This window comes from Numida meleagris, chromosome 1, assembly GCF_002078875.1.
Source record: "Numida meleagris isolate 19003 breed g44 Domestic line chromosome 1, NumMel1.0, whole genome shotgun sequence".
NCBI classification, from domain to species: domain Eukaryota; kingdom Metazoa; phylum Chordata; class Aves; order Galliformes; family Numididae; genus Numida; species Numida meleagris.
Genome location: NC_034409.1, coordinates 89,829,271 through 89,843,515, shown reverse-complemented (window position 1 = coordinate 89,843,515; position 14,245 = coordinate 89,829,271). Strand labels below are relative to the sequence as shown.

Sequence of the window (14,245 nt, the reverse complement as noted above, 5' to 3'; positions counted from 1 at the left end):
CCACACAAGCTGGCTGTAGTCAACAGTAAATTGCAGTCACCTTTCCTACTTTGGCTACGTGGAAGCTTGGACACGAGCCTGTATTTTCCATGAAAATCATAAAGAAATGATTATTACACACTTCCAAAACAAGTTAAAAACCAGATCTTTTTATTAGGAATGAAAAACAAAATCATTGCAGGGGAAAGAAAAAAAAACCAAAACCAACAAAACAAACCATAAAAGAACAATAGCTGGGCACGTGCACACAGTTACAGGAAGTGTATGCGCTTTTCTCATGACCGCAGCACACAACCTTGACCTGCTGCTGGGCAGCCCCGTGAGCAGGGCAGCAAGAGGAAACCTCGTGGAGACAGCTTGAGTCACATGCTTTGTCACCCAGCTCATGGCCTTTGGGGAATGTTGGTACTGAAAGGAGATGGCGCAGCACCATAAGAGAAATCATCACCTCCCTCTTACCACGGAAAATCTGATTCCTACAGCATCCTTAAAAAGCGGAGCTGGGCTGAATCACTGCCAGCACGGCACACAGGATCCAGAAGTCTTTGAAGCGGTCGCAGAGCAAGGGAACAACGTGCAGCACAGCTTACTGCTGGGCAGCACCAGCCCGGTACCTTGCCATGTGCAGACACGGAGGGGCCCGCCGGCTCCCCCGCCTGGAACAGAGATGCACGCAGCAGCAAGGATTGCCCGAGGTACTGCAAATTGCGGCTGTCTGTGCAGACAGCGCAGCGCTGTGGAAGCCTGCGCGCACAGGCAGATGGCCAGCTCAGTCAGCTTGCGGTGAGCAGCTAAACCGTTACACTAAAGGCACTAACGCTTGCACTGATGAACGATCTCAGCGTTATAATCAATATTTCTGCCAAAATGAATGCATCCAAGCCCCAGGCATTCTCCTGCTGAAGGCAATAGAGCTGGTGACAGAGCTGTTGGAGTTCTGGCACCCCGAGCAGTTACGCTCTGGTTGAAGGTACCGACGGGGTCCGGAGGAGCAATTCAGATTAACACCTAGCATAGCACTTTGCTGAAGCCTTGGTCAGACTTCTTGCAGGGCACATGGAAAAACGCTTTGAAATCATAGAATCACAGAATGTCTTAGGTTGGAAGGGACATTAAAGTTCTGCCATGGGCAGAGCTGCCCCCACCAGCTCAGGCTGCCCAGGGCCCCATCCAACCCAGCTTTGAGCACCTCCAGGGATGGGGCACCACAGCTTCTCTGGGCAGCCTGTGCCAGGGCCGCCTGATAAGAGATTTTCTCAGGAGATCTCTGGTGATTCCTCGTTTCTCCCTGGGACTGGCGTGCTGCCACATCTACCTGGCCCTCCTGCTCCTTACAGTAGCTGCTGGCTGGCAAAGATAGGTTGCATGGAGTGAGCAGGAAGCAGGAGGCATCACCCATCTGATGCCAGGTGTCCTCAGGGCTCCACAGCCTAACTGCGTGTCTGCTAACAGGCAAAGCACCAGAGAGCTGCCCAGTTTTTATAGCAAAACTGCCAGCTCAAGGTCTTGAAACCACACACGTACTTTTTTTTTCCTGTAAATGAGCTTAGCAGGCCTGACACATCACATCTTCCCCCTGCTAAAATTTTTCAGACCAATTCTTACAGCAAGATGATGGGATGCAAAGGACGGGTGTCACGGGACTCAGGACAGGACGGAACAGCGAGCACGTCAGATCAGTTATCAACTGGGTCGGGGAAACAGTTCGAAGCATTTTCCTGGCTTTCCACATCAGCTATCATTTCTGGGTCTGGCATTTCCCCAGGCTCTGCTGCCTCCGGCAAATTTTCTTCCACCACGGGCTGGGGCTCAATGCCTGAATCAGTCCGGGCAGCGTCTGGAAAAGAAAGAAAAAGTGGTTTATACATGCATGCACAACATTCATCCTCACAGAAAAGGTTTCCCCTTAACCCACATTGCTGCCAGCTGCCCCCTCCCCACGCTTCTACCAGCCCTGTTTCAATATGCTTCATAACCACTCATTTATTGAGCTGTTCATCACGGTTTCTCCATAAGATATGTTGGTGCTGAAAGCTCAGTGAGCCCAGCAGCCCCAAAAATACCAAACCCAAATCCATTCAGTTACGTTTCAACCATAAAAGCTGCCTAAAAGTACACATATTTAATATATTCTCATCTTAATATTTTCACATGCAATTCTGCTGTTACTAATTTGTAGAGAAATTAAATATGGGATGGTTTGTTAGTCAAGCTAAGACAGGATTTCTTAAGACAAAATAAATTCTACTTATTTAATATATTAATATTAAGCAATTATCTGAATCACTTGCATCATTTTTTTTTCTTTCTTGCCCTACCTTTAACAAATGCTTTGTTAGTAGTCATTTAAGGATGATGACTCTTTAATAAATGTTTTTAATAAATTGAAGGCAGGGCAAAGAAGCATCTAAGGACAGAAAGTACAGCTGAGCAGGTGAGATGCTGTGCGCAGTCCAGTGAAGGACAACAGCAGCAGAGCTGAGGCCGTGCTATGACCTATGTAATGCTGCTCAGATTTGCAATATCTCTTCTGGCCCTGCTTCAGCTGCTGATGCATTACTGCAGAAGGTGTTGCCAGCATTCATAATTGTTACACAGATTTGAAGGAATCCTGACACAGAAACCAGAGTATTGATATCAAACACTCACGGGAAATTTCTGATTTTTATCACTGTATTCTTTTGACTACATTATGCTAATGCTGTACGGCTTCTTTTTTTTTTTTTTCTTTTCGAAGGATTTAAAATGCTATTGTATTGCACTTTAGCCTCAGTTTAAGGAGATACATAAGCCTCTGACTGAAGGGGTTTAGCCCTGTTTACAGTATAGAATCATTAAGGCTGGAAAAGACCACTAAGGTCACTCAGTCTGACCACCAACCCATCCCCACCATGCCCACTGACCATGTCCCTCAGTGCCACATCTACAGTTCTTGAACACCTCCAGTGATCGTGACTCCACCACCTCCCTATCGGTAGATGCTGTCCCAAGGACAAAGCCTATTAAAACAATGCTGATTCTTATGAAAAAGCAACTGTTGAGAACAGAGAGGAGTGATGAAAACTGCAGGAAAGCTGCTACTTCGGAGTGGGGCTGCTGGGTTTTTAAAGATATATTTTAGCTCTGCAGACACTGGCACAGAGTCTGCAACCTGTACCCTCTGTGGGATGCTGTGAGATGGCTGCTGCTGCCCCACCTCACTACTGGGTGAAGGAGGAGCTACCCCTGTGCAGGAGCAGAGCATGGGTGCTGTGTGGCCAGGTGCTCTGCTGCAACATCCGTGGTGTAGACAGGATGTGGCACCTGGGCCTCCCCTCCAGTAAGCTCCCCCCCAGAAGCCACATGGACCCATTTTGTCCTTCACCCTCCCCAACAGGCTGTCTGATGTAAAACGAGTCACCGAGCCCACCTGGCACTGGAGGGCAGTCAGTCTGGGCAGCTTGAACCTCCACATGGTCTCCGTTGGGGGGGCTTTTCACACCTTCAGTGGACACCACCGACATTGCTATTCCATCATCCTTTTCTTCCTCTATAAAGCCAAAACCAGAGGCTTGAAGGAAAGAGGTCCAGCACATCCCAGCAAGAGGCCAGGCTGCCAACACGCTCGTGCCTCCTCCTCAAGAAGCCCTGGCTCCACTCCCAGAGCAAACAGATGCCAAGGACAGAGGGCTGCTGCCAACTTGCCAGAGATCAGCATGGTCATGCCGGTGGGATCACAGCTTGGGGTGGCATCACTGAGCCTGGGCAGAGAGCACCTGAGGACAGGTGCTGGCAAAGTACAGCCAGCAGAAGCCTTCAGGTCCCTTCACATCAGACTCGAGCAAGGTTCAGCTTTCTTGCCCATAGAAAAGGTTTTGCTGTGCTTGTCTGTGGACAGCATATGTGAGTTGAAACAGAGAAAAACAAGGTTTTCTCTAGGATCACACTGGGCATAAGAGTTGCCTATCAGTGAGTAGGTTTCTGCTCCACTGGGCCAGGGAGAGCTGGGTGGAAGAGCAGCATCCACCAAGGTGAGGCCATTTCATACCAAAGCAATTTCAGCCCCAACCTGCACACACAGTCCTCTGGGAGACCCTTCTGCCAATGGAGATCCCCACTCACCTGAGGGCACACGGATGAACTTGTGCTTCCTCCTCATGCAGCAACAGATGAGCGAGGACACAACAGCCACCAGGATGGCTGCAGCCCCTGCGCATCCTGCCAAGATGTAGATGAACCACGGGTACTGCAGAAGGTCTCCTGCAAGAGGACAGCATTATAATTACCAGGGTGGGCAAGCCTCTTTATCCCCAGTGGTGAAACTCCACAGCCAGATGAGGACATTTGGGCTTCACTGTTGCTTTGGTTTGGATCAAGGATGCGAGAGAAATTCTGAACTGTGGCACATCGTCATACACGTCACATCATTTAATTATGGTATGGAGTTTTTCCACTAAGAAAAGAAGCTTGCGCAACCACACTGTGTGTATTTGTCTGTTTCTGCCTACTCCGAACAATAACATCTCAGATCGTCCACAAGCTTCAATCAAACTCATCAGAGAAGGCGGTGGTTTGAGAGACATTACATTTCAATAAGTTTTATGAAAACAGGCTGCCCAGAAGAGGAGGGAGACCTTAGCTAGCATCTCCTGTTGAAAGAAGGGCCACATAGTCTATGCTGCTCCTGGGATTTGCATGTGAGACCCCAAACACACGGGTTGTCAGTACCTCCGAAGACCAAGATGTGCTTCAGGTGTTCCAGTATGCGCTAAGTCCGCGTTATTTGGCAGAATGGTAAAAGCAATTGTAAGCAAACATTTGTGCATGAAATCACACAGTCTGAATGTGGTTGGCTTTGGACTGTTCATTCCAGTCTCTTTAGGAACAGTTATCACATTTTTATAAGTCCACTCTCAAAGATAAACTTAAAGCAAAAGAGAAATAATTGCTCTGATCATTTTATTTCTATTTTGATGAAAACTCAAGAGGATTCTGTCAGAAAGCATAAGTATATGTTGAAAATAATCCTGAATAATCTTTCCTACATATTTGCCATTTGTTCAAAAGGTCTTTCTGAAATAAAGTTATTACATTAAAAATCAGAAATAAAACAAACATGTAGTAATAAAACATGAATAATAAGATCATTCTATGTATGTTGATTTGATAACTTCTGATCCATTTGTTTTAGATCCTCTATGATCACAGCCCTTCTGTGTCTGGGAAATTTATAGTGTTTCTGCCAAATTGGTGTACACTAACAAGTACTCAAAATTAATTTCATCAGCCAACAGGTTGCCTCAGTGTTTCTACATAGATCCGTATCTAAAAAGAGAAAACTACATTTAGCCCTTTGCCTGGAGCAAATAACCTACAAAATGAGTTGCCCTTAATTCATTTACGTAGGTTGCTCTGAAAGTAATGCCTCCTATTTATTTCCATAGAAACTATAACAAAGAGTGCAATAACACTACTAGACAGAGAACTTTCTCAGCTACAGAACTCTGTTTTTCAGTATAGTCACCACCATTAGCTCTGCATTTTCACCAACAATGAACAAGGGCATGCATGCTGCACTCACAAATACCTGCACCAGCAGAGGTGACCCACTGCAGAAACGCACCACCCACTGCCTCACTGTGCTCACATCCACTGTTTGGTCTCCAGAAACATTCAGCAAGCATTGATGAATATCACTGGGTGCCATTTTTTCCACATGGAGGAATTCAGTGTGACAATTTTTGCTCCATACTCACTTCCACGTCAGACACCATTCTGTTAGACTGCCCCTCTGCTGCCATCTGTCACACGGCAACAACATGTAATGGGTTACCGGTGGGAATCTGCTTCTGACGTTGGTAGACAACGTAATAAAATAGGAGGCATTTCTTCTGGAGTAGCTCTCAAAATTGAACTCATTTCATTTTTCTAGTAGATGTAATGGCTCTAGATCACTCCTTATCAATGTGGCTGCATTTGGTGGGGAAAAAAAAAGTAGAATTGCTGCTACTTCCTTGCTCTCATACCCTTCCCAATTCATGTTCATCCCAACAGAGCTATCACCAAATTCCCCTATGGGCTTTTGAAGAGGAAAAGAGGAACTGATATCCGACCCAGGGGACTGGGCAGCCACCCAGAACAAACAACAGTAGGTGTCAGCATTCGTGTGGTTTATCACAAGGCTTGATTCAGAGCTCGTAGCTGTTTGCCTTCTCGTTCCTCAATGTCCCAGTTAACTTGTGTTTGTCTAGGCTGGACAACCTTAGGTCAGATCAGCTGGACAAAGTTAGGATTGCTGCTGCACTACTGCTAATGCCATATTTGTACAGGCAGGCCCATGTCACCAACATGATCAGGCATAAAAGCCCATGGCAGTTCTGCTGAGTGCCAGAACACATGATGCAGGGCTCAGGTCAGTATTTTCGCTTTCATACCAACTCTACACCAGCCATATAAGAAAAGGCAGTACTTGATCTGCTGCAGAATTAGAGCTTTTCAGATAGTTTCTAAAACACTAGGTATAGCTGCACAGTACAATTTCTCCACCAATAAAGCTTAGATAAATTACTTATGGCTAAATTAGTCAAAAATGTTATGACCATCTTCACTGCAAAAGCTATCACGGATGGAGATGCAAGTGAATATCTAATCAGGTCGGTTTTGTTTTTAATAAAAGTCAGTTTACAACTGTGACCAGCGCTTTGCATCATGAGGTTCTAGTAGTCCTAGGATCCAGATTTACTGTCTCATTTAACTATAGTCTCATTCAAGTAGATCACTGGGCATTTATGAAGATCTTGCAAATGGGTGAAGTCACAGTATCCTCACAGAAAAATATACCCAAGCAGGGGACACAGAGGAAAAATATATCTACTTTTTTTTTTTAATTTTAAGAAAAAGACTTATACCTTCACCCCACCACTGATAACGTGAGGCTGATGGAGGTATTTGTACAGTCTGATGAATCTTTGTGTAGCTGTTCTACACAAGAAAAAAAAGAAGAGGCAAAACAACTCAGCAGCAACAGGGCCAAATTAGCAGAAGTGTTTTTCCAGGGATGCTGGAGAATCTAGAAGGCAGTCAGGGTTATGGGTGAATGTCTGAGCAGGAAGCAGCTCGTGTTCCAAAAGTGACATGGCAGAACATGTCAGATCCCTGTAATTGAAAGGAGAAAAACAGAGACCCTTCCTTGTAGCAGATTTGGGTCAAAGGACCTGCTGAACTAGCTTTCATCCTGTCTGTAACTGTAGGTTCAGTCTGAGACAGAGTAGGAGAAGGAAGTCAAGGGGATGATTTCTAAGGATGTGGTAAGGCTGGAAGGCAGCTGCCCATGGACAGGAGCCTTCATTCTCATGCCAACAGCAACAGCTCCTTTGGTTCCTACTGCAAGAGATCAAAAGGGACATTTTTTTTTTGTCACTGCCATTACTCACCATAGCTGCAGGAGAGCACAATGGGCCTGGTCTTCATGAAGCCATTATCATGTTTCACCTTACATACAACTTCCCCAGGCACAGTTTTCTCCAGGCGAACCTTCTTCCCACCATCCTTAATACAAGCCTCAGGGGCATCCAGCTTACTGTTGTTTAGCAGCCACTCAAACGTCACTCTCTCATTGCTGGCCACGTTGCAAGTCAACTCTCCGGTTCCATTGGGGAAGCACTTGGCATCAATGACTGGCTCTGGTCACACAACACAAGGCAATGGGGAATGAAGAGGGAAAAGAGATGATGAGCAGATTCAGCAGTGACTGAGAGCTCCCTGCTCCCAGGGGGGCTCCCACCACATTCACCGTTAGCCAGGGTGCCCAGCACTAAGTAACCAGACTCTTCATTGCCAGCTCCCGGCCATTGACAGCACTTCCATTTCAACTTTAGTGGGCGAATAGTCTTGTTTTCCTCAGTAATTTTGCACTGGGGACGTAAAAGTATTCTATTATCTTTTGCCTCAAAAGGTGCAACAGCATCTTCCTTGGGTTCCACATACACTGTTTTAAAAGTTGCTTACTATGGTCTAATAAACAATGGAAATTTTCCAAACTGGAGAAAAGCAGCTGAAAGTGAGTCAAAGTCTCAGTGATGAAGTGGATGGTGGAAAATGGGGTAGAAGTAGGTGGGCACTCGACCACCCTAGATACCACTGAGCAAGCCCAAAGGGACATTAGCATATACTAATGAGTCCTTGAGAAAGAATGAATATGTATGCTAATGTATTACATACATATGTCTTAACTGTTGAAATGTAGAACCTGAACTCTGAGACCGTGTGCTTGCTTGGCAAGTCAGCCGGTATGTATCGTGAGCAATAAAGGACTGCCGCTTTCTGACACCACACTGAGGTTAGAGAGTTTTCTTCCTGGATTTTAGATGACAGAACCAGAACATCACGTTTGGACTCTTTCACTACCTTTTCTTGACTACATGAAGCAGTCTATTCATGAGAGCCATCAGGAATATAGTTCTGGAAATTGACTGAAATCTCCAGTTGCATGCCTATGTGCGGCAGACTCAGCTTTACAAACACCTCATGCTGCTGTCACATCAGGAGAAAACAGCATGTAGCTCAACTTACTGGCTCCTTGAAGGAAGGCTCAGACCAACAACGTAGGTGCGAAAGCATCTTTGAGCTTACATTCACCATTACTGCTCCTTGAGACTTACGAAGCTGTGCCTGCTGCTCCAGAGGTACTTATAACTCCTAAAAGCTCAAGAGGTCTTTTAGAAAGAAATTCAAGTCAGCAGCTTCCAGTCAGGCTCACAGGTTCACAAACTATTTGTTGCTAACAGGGTCACTTACCAAATACTTCCAGTGTAAATAACACTTCAGTATTGTTGAAACAAAACTTGTAGTCTCCTTCATCCTCTTTCTCCACTCTGCTCATCACTATGTAGCCATTCTCCAGTTTCAGCCATCCCTTGAAAGAAGGGTGACGCTCAGCCAAAGTACCATCCACCACCACAGCCGTGGAACAGTTATTATTCCAGCTCATTTTTAGGACATTCTGAAAGTTTTCAGTTCCTACAGAAAAATTTACTGAGCTGCCGCTGAACACACCAATCCTGACATCAGAGCCTGGAAGGAGAACACAGAGTGCGGGCAGTGAGCTTGGCACATCCATCCATCCATCCATCCTCAGAAGCCTCCCAGAAAGGCAAAAGCCTCGGCGAGACAAGAGGGACCCACCCCTAGCGATAGGCTGGGGACACCAGGAATTGAAAATCAGAGGAGTAGAAATGGTGACAGTATGCTTTCCATAAAGGCTAGCTTTTTCCCCGGGTACCGTGAGCGTCATGCACACACCACGCACACTGTTACAGAAGTCTCAACAGCAGGTCTTTCCTCTCCCCAGATTTTACATGATCCTCTGCCATCCTCCCTGATCACTGAGAGGCTGTACAGAGAAAGATCCAGACAGTATCAGAAACAATTGCTGCTTGTGCAGCTTCCCTCTACCCAAAGGAAAGCTGTCGCAGTGTTAGCTTGACTAAGTCTCACAGGATCCCTGCACATGATTAAGCTTCTGCACTCAAATCCCAGATAGGTAAATGGCAGGGTGACAGCAGCTCAGTGACTGACCCAAGGTCACACCGTTCAGAACAGGACCACATCGCTCTCCAGTCCCTTCAAACAGCATTCTGCAGACCAGGACCTTACACTCTCCATTGAAATGCTTTTATAGACACAGTACACTGAGAAAGTACTGTATTGTTAGTTATCATTAGAGTACTAAAATAGCAATAATAATAAATACTTACTCTGGTCTAGCTGCCCCTTTCATGCATTAGCAGTTACACTACTTGATCTCAAGAAATCTAGTAGAGCCCTAAAAGATCTTAGACTAAAATTAAGGTGTCAGCTCATCTAGGCAAATCAGTACCATAGCCTCATAAAGAAAAATCCCACTTACCATCAGTAACAGTTGTTATCACCAGCAAACACTGCAGAATAAAAGGAGAGTTGAAATCCATTTTAAAGAGCTCCTTGCATCATATGCAGAGAAGACGATCTGGCTACAGAGCTCAGTGAATATAGCGTTCAGGAAATGATGTCAGAAGCAAGAGTAAAAAAAAAAAAAGAAAGAAAAGAAACCCCATACAAAACCCATATTGGACAGACTGAATAACGGTTCAAAATAGACCTGCAAGGTTGCGGGTGACTGAACCAACACGAGCCATGGTGTGCTTTGCAATGTCCCGCACCTTGAAGCTAGTTGCAGACGTGAGAACAGGACTGAGAGGTGAGGGGAGGAGAAGGCTCCCCTGGTCAGCATACCCCATTTCAGAAGACCCAAATGCAGAGACCAGACAAAGGGGAAACACCTATGCCTTTCATCCCCCACAGAGGGAATAGAAATCCAGCCAGCCAGATAAAGCACCAAGCATGCAGATGGGCTGATTTTCTGCTGTGCCAGTGACTGTCACTCACCAAGTGCCTCACCAGCAGGAAGGTGAGAGAGAAGGCTGTCCCTCTGAACAGAAAAGCTATACTACTAGCCTGAACTTCGTGAGGCTCTTTCAGAGATGTGATTGCACCGGTGAGGCAAGGAAGGGCTCTGTACAACTGCCCCAATTGCAGAATACCAGCCATAAGAGTCTAACTTGCATTGCAGAACTAGACTGAATACAGTTTGAAAACCAGTCTGGATCTATTTGGAGCACGGCTCCCAGCGATAAGACTGAAAAGTCAGTCCTGAAGAACCACTGGGAGCTGGTTTTCCACAGCACCTGAGTGCAACTATGTCATTCACTTTGTTCACCCTCCTCGAGACGACTTGAAGCTCACTAGTGTTTCACACAGAGTGCAGAGGATTACACAAGCAAGGCAGTAGGAACTGCCACAGCATGAAAGCCAAACATGGATTTTTTTCAGACACGCTTAGCAGATGTGCTTGAGAACAACAGTGACAGGAGTTCAGGATGCAGCTGCGGCTCTAATGCTGTTGTGCTGTTTCACTGGACTTAAACAGCCCATTAAGTTAAGAAAGCTTCCCAAAGTCCAGCTCTGTGTATAAGCATGCTTCTAAAAAAATGGTTAAAGCCCTTGCACTGCGATCTGCACTATTTTTCAAACAGTTCAGTTCTGCTCAGTAATTCCTCATTTCAGCCAGTGGTCCCTCCAACTCCTTGGCAATGACAATTAACTCTCCCTCCTGCTTTTAGTGTCTAAGATCTACAAGTTCACTCAAAGCTACCACAGCACTATCTTATCTTTACCATACATACATAGGACAGTCCTAAATTGATCTACGATGTGACAGAAATAGTCTTCTCTGAGAAAAGCAGTGAAGTGAGTCTTTAGACACTTGCAGCCATGCAGGGGACAGGGGAAAGAGAAAAGTATTTAAAGAAACGCTTTCGTTTCCTTCTCTGCAGCTGCAATTACTTAAAGAAATTGTCTTTCCAAATACTGCTGCAAGAAGGGGTCCAACCACCTGCCTTGGATGTTCATGTCCAGCTTCACTTCACCTTCACACTGGAAGGGCGACTGGTTGAAATTCAGGGTGCAATGCTCCCGTGGAAGCAGGAGGCAAAAAGGACGGTGCACGAGGGTCACTTCAGACCAGCACCCCAAAAAAGCTCAGAACCTCAGAAAAACAACAAAATGCCCGCCTAATGCACAGTCCAGCAAGTGTTCATCTTCTCCTCTAGTCAGTGATAGCAGCCTTCCAGAACTCACTTACAGATTTGCAGTAAAATGAAAGAAAAATATGGCCTTTCTGCTGTAGCTCTGTCGTTACAGAAGACGCTCTGCATGACGGTGACATTGTGGTGTCCTGCATTTAGTCTCCCTCGCAGTGACTCCAGGGCAAATGAGTACATTTATGAGTTCAATATTTCTGAGTGCTAGTGCCCCATACATCACATAGGATGTGAAGTCCCATTAGGCTCCTTCTGTCCCCCAACACCCTTGCCAGCCAGAAGAGAGAGCTCACAGCCAGCATGAAGATGAAAGCACATGCACTGTCTGTGCTACCATCCATCAGCAGTCTCTTCTTAACATCAACCCTCCCAAATTCTGCACATAAGGAATTTTTAGAAGTTAGTGTTTAATCTCATCTAACATCAACTAATGAATGCTCGCAACACCACAGAATAGCTGGGCAAATCACTTCCCCTTCTTATGTAAAGATGCAAAATTCTCTGTGCCAAAAAACACCTTGTGGGGCTTAACAGAAACCACAAGTAGAAGGAAAAATAACTTGCAGTTGGAAGGCAAACTAAAATCCTTTCTCAGTGGGTGAGCTGCAAGCTCAGAGGGCCATTTTTGTCCTTTTGGCTGCTGACAGCACTGCTAATCACCTGAACTGAGGAAGGAGACTTGTTACCTACAAGACGTGAGGCCCTGACGGAGCACAGGAGACTGAGAAGCCTGAGCGAGTAAGTAAAGCAGGAAATACGCTGTGAAGCACTATGAAGAAAACATGTTCATCTTAACTCCCACATCTGCCTTTAAATAGGCCAGTGACCACCCGCAGCGCACCTATTTTTACTGTTACAAATGCACGCAGCCTGCCTTCACGCGGAGCAAAGCAGCAGAGCTGAGTGCCGGAGCCCCACTGCACGGAAACGTCAAATAGGCGCAGTGGCTGCTGTGGTGCTTGTGGCCAGCTCTGCAGGCCTGAGCTGCTTCTGGGGTCAGCAGGGCCCTTGAAACCGCAGGGTGAAAATAACAGAATCACAGAGCATCCCAGGTTGGAAGGGACAAACAAGGTTTGAGGCCAGCTCCCAGCATCACACACGACCATCCGAAATCCAGATGCTACATCTAAGAGCAGTGTCAAAACACTCCTTGAACTCCAGCACTTGGGGCCATGCCTGCTGCCCTGGGCAGCCTGTTCCATGCCCACCGCCCTCCGGTGCAGAACCTGTCCCTAACCCCCAGCTGCACCTCCCCTGACTCAGATCTATGCCGGGCCCTGTCACTGTCACCAGAGAGCAGAGCTCAACACTGTCCCCCTTCTCCCCTTGTGAGGGCCTGCAGGCCGCCATGAGCCCTCCCCTCAGCTCCTCTGCTCTGGGCTGAACAAACCAACAGACTTCAACGCAGGAGGAGGAAAAAAGATAATATGAATTTCTGCTTTGTTAAGTGAAACTAGCCAAAGAGCTCTGCTTGGATTCTGAACTCTTTCTTGATCAAAAAAAAAGCAAGTAAACTTTTGAAGATAAACACAAAGCTGCCTCCTTATATGGCAATGAGTGCCATGCAGCTCCTTTCTCCAGCTGTGAAGATCATGGCTATTCATAATTTATAACGTGGAAATGCACAGTCAGCTTACTCCTGCAGATCATGTTCAGAGCAAGTGATTTTTGAGCATAATATGATGCACTAGCAGAGCAAGAGTAACAAGAACCATGGGCATAGGTGAAGGTCCTCTCATGTCAGGGACTCCACAGTGCTGTCAAACAGACAGTCTTCAGGTGATTCCCCCTTCAGAATCATTCAATTTGGAAAAGACCTTTAAGATCACCCAGTCTGACCACCAACCCATTCCCACCATGCTCACTAACCATATCCCTCAGTGCCCCATCCACATGGTTCTTGAACACCTCCAGGGATGTTGACTCTGCCACTTCCCTAGTCAGCCTGTTCCAATGCCTCACTGCTCCTTCTCAGAAGTTTTTCCTAATATCCAACCTGAACCTCCCTGGCCCAACTTAAGAACATTATCCTTCATCCTAGATGGCCCAACGCCTGCAAGTGTCAGGGCTGGGATTTCTGGAAGACCCAGGATTATCCTGGTTACTGTCAGGTCTCTGGTGAAGGGGGCCCAAGGGAACCATCTCTTGTTCACAGCACATGTGGATACTTCCACCTTCATCTTGTCAAGGGAATGAAAGGAACATCTTGAGCCTCTAAACACAGATTAGGACTTTGTCATGTTAAGGGCTTAGGGACAGTGCTGACAAAATGAAATAAACCTGTACTGATGAGCATGCTTTGGCACAAAGAGAGACCAAGGGGGATCTCCAGCAGAAAGTCTGCCATACCTCAGATACATCACCACGAGACACACACCACTGACCCTTGTCTCATGCTTCCTGCCACAGCATTCACTTCTGCTATGCAATGCTGAGGCAGTCTGAGACCCACTGAACTAGATGCTGCTGCTCTGTCTAAAATAAGCCATCCAAGTAATGGTGCATTGCATGGAGGATGCTGAAGGGCAAGGGAGATAAGATTCTTCACGGTAGCCAAGAGCAAGCTGGGGATTTAATCTGCAGAAAGCCTCTATTCAAAATAAACCAAGGAGAAAACACACAGTAGC

General features: G+C 46.3%; 1 protein-coding gene across 2 annotated transcripts; it reads right to left on the bottom strand.

The window, feature by feature from the left end:
- Nucleotides 129-10,011, bottom strand: LOC110401300. Of its 2 annotated transcripts, XM_021402237.1 has the most exons (6): nucleotides 9,887-10,011; nucleotides 8,776-9,051; nucleotides 7,413-7,661; nucleotides 4,102-4,239; nucleotides 3,410-3,529; nucleotides 129-1,837 (listed from the first exon to the last, which is right to left on the bottom strand). In XM_021402237.1, the coding sequence occupies exons 1-6, from the start codon at nucleotides 9,945-9,947 to the stop codon at nucleotides 1,677-1,679; spliced, it is 1,005 nt and encodes a 334-aa protein (XP_021257912.1). In that variant the 5' UTR covers nucleotides 9,948-10,011; the 3' UTR covers nucleotides 129-1,676. The 2 variants fall into 2 exon arrangements, with proteins under 2 accessions (XP_021257912.1, XP_021257923.1); XM_021402248.1 differs by lacking the exon at nucleotides 3,410-3,529.

What these genes read in the sequence shown, in the direction of transcription:
- LOC110401300 (XM_021402237.1), bottom strand. Translation starts at nt 9,947, where the DNA reads ATGGATTTCAACTCTCCTTTTATTCTGCAGTGTTTGCTGGTGATAACA. An exon ending in TGTGCTCTCCTGCAGCTATG is followed by an intron (nt 4,240 to 7,412) that starts GTGAGTAATGGC and finishes GTCCTCTTGCAG; the next exon opens with GAGACCTTCTGCAGTACCCG. An exon ending in TGACTGCCCTCCAGTGCCAG is followed by an intron (nt 1,838 to 3,409) that starts GTGGGCTCGGTG and finishes TTTCTTTTCCAG; the next exon opens with ACGCTGCCCGGACTGATTCA.